General features: G+C 31.3%; 1 protein-coding gene across 4 annotated transcripts in view; it reads right to left on the bottom strand.

Annotated features, from left to right (window-relative positions):
- LOC106465050 (DNA polymerase zeta catalytic subunit-like) overlaps window positions 1-9,851 on the bottom strand; it is a 200,582-nt gene that overhangs the window by 112,269 nt on the left and 78,462 nt on the right. For all 4 annotated transcript variants that reach the window (XM_022392860.1, XM_022392861.1, XM_022392862.1 and 1 more), the window contains exons 13-14: window positions 8,979-9,113; window positions 845-4,692 (exon numbers count right to left, since the gene is read on the bottom strand). In XM_022392860.1, the coding sequence (XP_022248568.1) occupies window positions 845-4,692; window positions 8,979-9,113 (3,983 nt within the window). The remainder of the gene's footprint in view (window positions 1-844; window positions 4,693-8,978; window positions 9,114-9,851) is intronic.

Below are 9,851 nucleotides of genomic sequence, written 5' to 3'. Positions count from 1 at the left end.
GACAGCAACTGTACAACGTTTCGACAAGGTTTTGTCATCATCAGGTCGAAACGTTGTACATTTGCTGTCATGTTAAACTTATATTAAAGTTTTTCTTCATTACCCATTTAAGCCGTCTCCAGCCATTATTAAATTTATGAATAACAAACACTGTAAGACTGCAAAAATTAAATTGACCTTTTACACGAAAAGCAATACCTCCACATTAATAGAAATGGGTTTTGAGGATATCATAACTTATCCAAAACATACACCAAGCCAACTAGCTGCCATTGTTAATGCCAATAAAACAGCCAACATTAATGATTACACAATCACCTAATTCCATAACCTAACTACACAAAGATCTAACTTAGGTCTGTTTCTCCACCTTATAATGCATGATCTACAAAATATTAACTCAAAAAAAAAGTAGCAAAGGAAGTAACCCAAACTGATCAATCAAACAGCATCAATCATAACTGGTATTATTTTGAAATACGATCTTTTTAAAATTACAGATCCTGTGCCCAGTAAATGTAGAAATTAAAGGAGTATCCAGCTAAAATTTATGGATGGCACTGGTTGTTTTGCCCAGAAAGTGAACATTCACACACTTTTGTTTAAAGAAAGATAGTATCTCAATGCATTCAACATGGTTGCCCTATAAAAAATCATTATTTTCATCCAAAGTATAATGAAATTAAATATCACAACAAAACCATTTTTAATGGAAAAAATGAAATTATTTGGTATTCACTCCATCAGCATTTCCTTAATCCATAAATAAAGAAAGCAAAAATTAAATGTATAAAAGAATCTGTGTATATACAAATATTTTCAAAATAAACAAAATAAAACCAACCATAAACTGATTATCCAGGATCTTTCTTCTTAAGGAACTTTGGGGAAAAGGAAATGGCAAATGAGGTGACTTCTGCAATTTCTGGACTTCTCTGTTACAGGATAACAGAGGTTGCTTCTCAAGCAGTTTTTCTTTACCACAAAGATCATTTTCTTGGGACTGACTTTCAGGGTTATGTTGTGGAGTTAAAGAGCAACTATCGGGTGTTTTAAGAATGGGAGAAAGAGAGTGCTCCAAAAAATTTTCACTTGTGGAAACATCTCTATTTTCATGAATAAATTTATCATATTTGTAATTTTTAACCAGTTGAACAATTTCTCTCTCACATTTCTTTCTTGAATCTGCTGAATTATAAAGTTCACTAAAATTTCCTTCAAACATCTTTCCTGAATTTCTAACTGATAAAGATATAACTGCATTTGAATCATCTTTTAATTTCTGATTTCTATTTGGCTCTCTGATGTCTCCATCAGAAAAACTTCTGGACAAGCACTTTTTACCTGACCAATCTTCATCCTCATTACAAAAGAACTTACAAATATTTTTATCAAATAATGAAGTAATATCATTACTGGAAAAACTTTTATATATTTGACTTTTAATTAATGAAGCATCTTCCTCAAAAATATTTAATATCTGACTTTTATTAACTGATGACACACATTTCCCAGATATATTGTAGCATTTCTTTCTTTTAAATGAACATTGTTCCTTTCCACTGGTTATATGTCCACCACCTTCACCTACCAGAGACCCACAGCTTGTTTTAGGCATACATGAAATTACCAGGTTGGTGTCGTCATCTTTGAAGTCCTTCACTTCAAATGAAGCATCTTGTGCACGATGGTTCTTCATTACTCTTGGAGTAGAAGTTTGTTCAGCATTAAAAAATGTTTTCAATGGGTATGACAAGAGCATTTCCTTTTTAGATCTTAATGTTTCATACTTGTTAATCGCCACAATTTTACTACTAACCAAGTTAATACAATCAGCATCTAAGCCAGAATGATGTTCACCATTACTATGTTGTGGTGAACAACTGTCATAGCAAGATGTAGGATTATAATACGGATGATCTTTTTTATTTTCTTTATAAAACAAGTTGCTATTAAACTTCATGGTATTTTGTTGTTTGTTTTGATTTAACAATGCTTTTCTCATTTGCAGCCAATTATCAACAGTTTTTCTATTTGGAGGTAAAATGGCTGGAGTTATGACAACTGAACTGCCACTGGCCAACACTGTTTTCAATCTGGGTTTCTTAGCAGTCTCCTGAATTAAACAGAAGCTTGAAGATAATCCTTCTGCTCTCCTCTGTTCTGCAGTAAACTTCTGTGCCCATTCTAATATTTTATTACTCCTTGTAATAGGTCCTTGAAGTTGAACCATTTGATCTCCCTTGTTTAACTGCTGTACAGGCAAATCAGCAGGATCACTGGAGAATACTTTCAAGGCAGGAACAGCGGATAACCCATAATCACTAAGTGTTGACTGAACATGATCTCTGGAGGGAGCCATTTTTTTCAATGTCCAAACTCTACCTTCATAATTAAATAATCTTTTCTTACTAACTGACTTTTTGGATGAGTCCATCACATTCTTTGTCAGTGTTGAGTCACTTTTAGTGACAAAATCCAAATTCAGACTATCGTGCATTGTCACCTGATGTGTACTGGTATCCGAGTTATTCAAGTAGAAGCTTTCAATACCCATACTGTAATCTCTGTTTTGATCATAATCATCCTTGGGTATATCTTCTGCTTCTGATACACTATGTACACGTTTACTATCAGATGTCATTTGAACTAGGTTGTTGTTTTTCAAACGTAACAAAGAAAATTCGTCTACGTTACTGGAAGACTGAATGTTTTCCCCAGTATGAATATCAGATGACAAATTAACATATGGTGTTGACTGTTTAATGTTCCTATATTCAGGACTCTTTCTGGATGTTTTCTTCATGTTACAAGTTAAGTTTTCCAACTTATTAAGTCTGTCAGTGTCTAGGTTATGATAAGAACAAACATCCTTGCATAATTCTTTCTCTCTCTCAGGAAAAATGTCTTCAAGATCTAAAAAAGAGGAATGATCAGAAAAATTACCTGCTTTTGGTGACCAACACATAGGAGGAGATTCAGGGGCACTTTCAAGAGACAGTGGGGATAAATACGACAGTTTCCACATGGCATCTGTAAACTGGTGATCATCCTTCAGTTCTGATGATGTAGGACAACCAACAAAAATCTGGGAACTCTGGCCATCATCATTACATTTTTTGTGTGCACCACTTCCATCAATTAAATCTACATTCTGTTCAGAATGTTTTAGATTTATCTGTGGAATGTAATCATGAAACTCAATACTTCTTTCAATTCCTCCATTTTTTCTTCTATCACAATGACGAAGCTCAATACATTCGTCACTTTCTAGTAGAGCCTGTGCTTTATTTTTACCAGAGATCTTGTTATTCTTGTCACTATCTTTCAATTCTCTCTCTCCACTTATAGCTTTAGCCTGGTGAAAGTGGTCATGTAAATTTTTATTTTCAAACTCCTTTGTACAGATAACTTTCTGTTTTTTCAAACTGTTCTTATTATATATTTCTAGTTTACTTGGTTTATTTGCTTTAAAACTTTTAAAATCACAAGAAGAATGCTTTTTGAAAACTGAGCTCTTATTCTTTTCTACAAACTGTTTGGATTGAGTATTTAATCTCCTCTTACATGATAATTTACTTTGATTTTTTGTTCTTGTCAAGTTCTTCAATAAATTTTGTTCTTTTGTATCGTATTTAGAATGTGGTTCTTTGCCTGATATCATCTCACACAATTTAGTTATGAATGTTTCACTTTGGTTCTCTGTTTTAGAATTAATTTCCAATGCTCTGCAATCTACATTTTGGCTTTCTTTAGAACACAATAAATGTGGCACATCAATGGTTGTTTGACTGATAGAAGCAGAACTGGCTCTCTCCTTTTCACTATAAATAGGCAGGGTGGTATTACAACCAAACCCACCTACCAAATTTTCATTCTTGATAAAATACTGTTTAATTTTTTTTTCATTCAAATCACAGTTTTGTACACTAATGCCTGGAGTTTTCTCAGCAAAAGGCACTGAAATCTTGTTGTCATTACACATTTTAAGATGCAAACGCCTCAACAACACCCTTTCTCTGCCAAGTTTTTTAAAGTCCTCACAACCTAAGTCTGGTGATAGCTTTAATCCATAAAAAGGAGACTGAGTTTTAAATAAACTGTTATCATATTGGTCTTCAACAACAGAAGACTCAGTTAGCAGAGAGTCTGGCGATTTCAAAATTTTGTTTCTACAAGTGTTGTTTGGAACCGAATTTGATCTGAGTTTGAAAGACTTATCTAAATCTCTTAAAATTGTATTTTTTAAAGTTAAGTTTGATACTAAAGGTTCACAGTTTGCTTGAAATTTATTTTGTTCCAGAGATTTGAGATTACTAGAACATTCATCTTGCAATTTTGTTTTCTGAGAGGAAGATTTCCTTGATTTTTTGGAAGACGTTAGATTTTGATCTTTCTTTATTGGTACAGAAGTCTGGTTTTGTAAAGATCCATCTGGTACATTATAGAATCTGTTCATAACAGCAAAATTCCCATATGATTTCTTTTCTTTCCTATTCAATGACACCAGAAATTTTCTATGGTTTTTGTCTTTTGATGTTAATAAACACTTTGTATGGTGTTTATAACTTTCATGAAAAGATTCTTGAGACATCTGTATATCTCTGTCTAAAATATGTGGACTGCTTGTTTGTGCTTCTGAACATTTCCCCACCATATCTGTAGATGTTGATGACATGATAAGGTCAGTTCCTGTAATTTAAAAAAAATATTACAACTAGATCAGAATAGGATAACAACAACAAAAAACGGTTACTGAACTTATCTCAGCTTTTCCAAAATGGATGGGAATCATTGTTTACCTGAAATGTTCCCTTCAAACAGTGGAGATATTTAACCAAACTACAAAAACTTAGAACAAACTTATCTAGTTTTGGCTTAAAACATTTAAACAAATCAATGTAGTTCTCTATAATTTTTTAAGTTGTGAAATATCTGAAATTTTATTCTGTAAAAGTATTTTGAAATTCATTAAAAAGAATTATTTTCATTTTTTAATATCAATCTGAAAGTTCCACATTATGTATATACAATAAGTTTCAACATGACTGATATTCATAAACTTTTTTTCTGATATTTTATTCTTTCAATCACAGTAGTCACCACTTTTTGTTATAATCTGTAAAAAACAAGCATGAAGAAACAGGCAAAGATTTACTGGTAACTTAGGGCCTTACATTCCCAAATGATATCAGATCAGATTGCATAACAATATTTTTGCTAACAATATCAATAGTCAAGATCAATGTATATCTAATAAATAATTTTTCTATTCAATAAATTAGAATTTGTTTTATGAACTGATAGAATTTAATAAACTTAACAACATTCAATAAGTAAGAATTTGAGCTACCAATACTTTTTTGCTATCACCTACTTAACCATACTCACCTGATGTTTTGTCCAAGAATAAAATATATTTAGCTTTCAAATAAGTTCAATTTACCCCAAAAACAGTTTCAGGAATGAAAAGAACCCTAGGAAAACCATAACAAATTCTCAGAATTGTGGTTTGTTCCAAACTCCTTTAAACTTCCCACTGTTGTTCTCTGCAGGAGCTATATCTAATCACTTTCCCACAAAACCACAAATTACTCCTCAAACCAACTTATTCACTTTACATTGATATAGATACTTCATAATCTGATGGTATAAAACGTTTTCTGTAAGATATTTTCAAAGCTTAGTTTCATTAATAGATGTTCAGATCACATGCTGTGAGATTATAAAGTGGTGGGAAGAGGCTGTACTAATAAAATCAATGAAACAGAAGGAAAATAATGTTAGAAATAAAACCTAATAATTATATTTTCATAAGATAACAATTTCTTAGCAAATACAAACCTATACCTTGGAATGGGCATAAAAATTCCAAAACCTACAAGTGCATTGTTTACAGGTAAGACTCTACCAAGCTCTGCAGGAATACATTCAACTTTTTTTTTGAGTAAATCACACTTGATAAGTTAAAATATCAATTCTAAAATATTTTTGAGCTAAAATTGTTAAAATAAGAGCTAGAGCTATTATTCCTACAAGAATTTTGAAGTTCAATATGCAAGTGTGTATTAAACACCTGTAAGGTTCTCTATAGTTCAGGTGTATTGAAATTTGATTCTCAATCATTTTTTGCTTGATCGTTGTAACACTGCACAAACCACAAATTGTTAACCTCTTTTTTATTTAATTTTAATATAACTAAAAATCTCTGGTAAAAAATACACTAGATTAGAACATAAAGATAAGTATAAATGAAACAAATCCCATTCAATAAATTAACTAAAATTACTATGGCATGTACTTAATGACATCAACTGATTTTCAAACCATAATATTTGAAAATTTCGAAATAATGACCATTTGCCTCATCTGCATAATGAGGTCAAATCTGCACTGTGTGCATTTTGATATCCCAAGTTCATACAGTATTGTGTATATTTATACATTAGACGATGACTAATTCAGCTTGAACTATAGTAACAAAATGAAATAAATTAAGCTATTTACTTTTTATGACACATGGAGACAAACTCCAATAAAATATGAAGTTGAAGCTAGTCTTATGTTGAAATGTTCATAGAACATGAAGCAACTAAATCATGATACTAAATTATATGTATTTATTGTTTTTGGTAAGTCAGAAACGAATATATAATTAAACTCATTACATTTGAGGCTACAATTGTGATAGGCAAACATATCATATATGCTTTAGCTATATAGGAATATTTAACAGTTTTCACTTATTTAGTTTCTATGCAGTTTTAGCACAAACACATGGTCCAAATAACTGTTGGAATAGCCTAATTTCTGTATTCTATACAGTAGATATTACCTATTATGCTCAAGGGGATATTGTTGTAACACAGCATCCAAGTTGAAAGAATCGGTGACTGTAATATTTTTTGCTGGCCGAAATAACAATGTTTATATGCTACAGCCAACCAATGATGTGAGAGAGCAAGGGTCACAAATGATGTTGTTGACTGAACAAAGAACTGAGTTTACCTATTGAATTTAAGCATGCTTTCTTGATTCAGCTTCACTGGGATTTCTTCAAGTAAAGAATATACTTTAAGATAATTGTGTTTAAATTCTGTGAAATCTATCTTGAGAGAGAGAAAAACTGTGTACTTAACCATCATCCAGTAGAAGTGACTCTCTGTTCATCTGTGAAAGTATGTTGAAGTTTCTTTATTTATGTTAATAATAAATAATGTGTTCATTTAATTAAACTTGTTAAGTTTCTTTATTTTTCACACACAATAACATTCTGTAAATTTTTCAAATACAGACTATAAGTTTCCCAGTTGAATCTGCTGTTATCAGTGGATCTAACTTGTATGGGTATAATTTCATCTGAAAATACCACCGAGTATCAGCATCATGTGAATGAAAATTGCTTTTATTTAAACCAATTAGGCAAACACTGAAGTGGTCTATTAGTTAATATTGGGGAAGATTCAGTTTGTTACTCATAGTATGGAAGGAAATTACAAAACATTTGCAATATCACTATTGTAATTTATTGCAAAATTAACTTTAAATGTCAATTTTCAAACTCCTTTCAATATTTCATTATTTATAGTACTTTATGGAAAAAAATATAGTATTTGAAAACTAGACTAACAAACAGAGTGACTAATAAATCTGCTAACTCAATAATCATCCAACTAATGTAACAGACTCACAGATCATATACTCCACAGTAATTCCCATTCTTATGCCACTAAAAACTTTTCTAATCTTTAAGAAAGTTCCAATCAATAAGCCATGCAATCATCATGTGATATAAAAACTCCTTCTAAACCAACTTCAGCACAAATATGTAAATAAAAAAAAATACAGTCTAGAACAATATGCTTAACAAATCTATTACTTCTACTACTGCTTGATATTTTGTATCGGTGCTCATATGGATAGTTCATTAATTTGCTATACCAATAAGTTATTTGTAAACATAGAAAATAATTTCAAAGCTTCAATTCCTGCATAAAATCTCTAAGATATCTCGAATATTTAAGAGAATTTAATTGAATAAACTAGGATGATTTTCAGATACTTGAAACTTTATAAATATTTAAGTTATTAAAAATTCACAGACATCAGCAGAATTCTGAGAAAAGAGTAACATGAACTTTTAAAGAGGCTATCTAATGTGAGGCCTTGAGAACACTGGATGCTGACCTATGTGGCATGCTGCAGTCTCCCAAGAGGTTTCAGCATAACCACGGGAGGTAATCCCTTATTGGCAGCTTCCCACCATTGTCCCTGAGCTTAGTTGATCTACTCAAGAATAATTAACCTTAACAACAGTTTTTAATGAACTAAAGACTAAAAGTAAATAGCATAACCCAAATAATGAAGAAGTGAAATGGGGTTTTATAAATTACTTGGAACAGTTCTTTCACTGTCAGAAAAAGGAGCCTTGCCCTTAAAAATATTTGGTACATGTTTATCTGTTCTGGTAGACGAGTCTGGCCACAATCATATCATTGAAACTTGTATACATTTGTATACTCTCTGTATGTGTGAAGGCCACTCTCTTCATTCAGTGATTGTCTGGTCAGATATGTTATATCCAAGTTGGTAGACAAGTCTGGTCACAAGATATATATATATATATATATATACACACATACACATTAAGTGTCATATACTGCATTTCACTGGAATGTGTCAGTTCAAGCTACAGAATAGGAACATGTGATTCTCTAATTCTAATAAATATGTTTTTTATTGTTTTATATTGCTAAGGCTGAAATAAAGTTAGGAATATTCTATTTATGGTGAACCAGTTCAAACAAATGTTTTCAATCTGCATACAACATTCCTGCATAAGCCACAAGGTGAAATGATGAGAAAATTATTTTTTCTTCTATAACCTCATGGTTTGTTTTATATTTTAATAATTCTTAATGATATTAAAATGATACACTTCTATGAGTGTATGGGGAATATGAAAAATAAATATTTACCAATATTTTCTTGCACTTTATCATAAGGCACATCAATTTGTGGAACCTGCAGATAATTCTCTTCATCACAGTTTACTGGACTTAACAAGCATATGTCCGTCTTTGTGTCATAGTTTTCATGACAAGCTGGATTTTCTGTAGCAAAACAAAAACATTAACTGAAGTACCCTAAATGGAAGAATCAACTTAGTGGGGTTTATAATAAAAAAAGTGAAATTATATTGTAACTAATTTCATTTAGAATTCAAAGTTGCAGTTGAAAATTAAAGGCAATCTATAAAAACTAACAAAGCTGTTAAAATGGACAATCATGCAAAAAGAAAGACACTTATTTTTGTTTTGGAACAAACAAATTTCTCTTGGAAAACTTTTTTATAATAAAATGTTTTCATAATTAATAGGTCAATTTAAGGTATGATATATATGGTCGTCAAGAAATTAATGTCACATTTTGAAACACTTTCATTAACCACCCCACAAAAAACATACATCACATATAATAGTTAAATGAACTGCCTAAACGTCACGCTAGTGTAGCCTATATAATGTGTAAAGTTTAGTATACTCTAATCCCTTATAGTGATGGCACACAAAGAGATACACATTTGGCATGTAATGCTGTTTGAATACAAGAAGGGAAACAATGCCTCTGAAGCCACAAAGAATATCAAAGATGTTTATGGAAATGTTTTGAATGTTTGTAAGTGTCAACGATAGATCAGCATATTGAAATTGATATTGATGCTTTGAAGATGCTTGTTGAGTCTAACCCAAGGCAACACACTCGTGAAATGGCCCTGAAATTGTAGTCTCTCATGAAACAATACATAAACATCCAAAGAATATGGGAAAACTCCTTAAAGAAGGTGTTTG

This window comes from Limulus polyphemus, unplaced genomic scaffold (genome assembly GCF_000517525.1).
Source record: "Limulus polyphemus unplaced genomic scaffold, Limulus_polyphemus-2.1.2 Scaffold1818, whole genome shotgun sequence".
In the NCBI taxonomy this organism is placed as follows: Eukaryota; Metazoa; Arthropoda; class Merostomata; order Xiphosura; family Limulidae; genus Limulus; species Limulus polyphemus.
The sequence above is the reverse complement of the archived record's forward strand: the minus strand, read 5'-3'. Positions and strand labels throughout refer to the sequence as shown.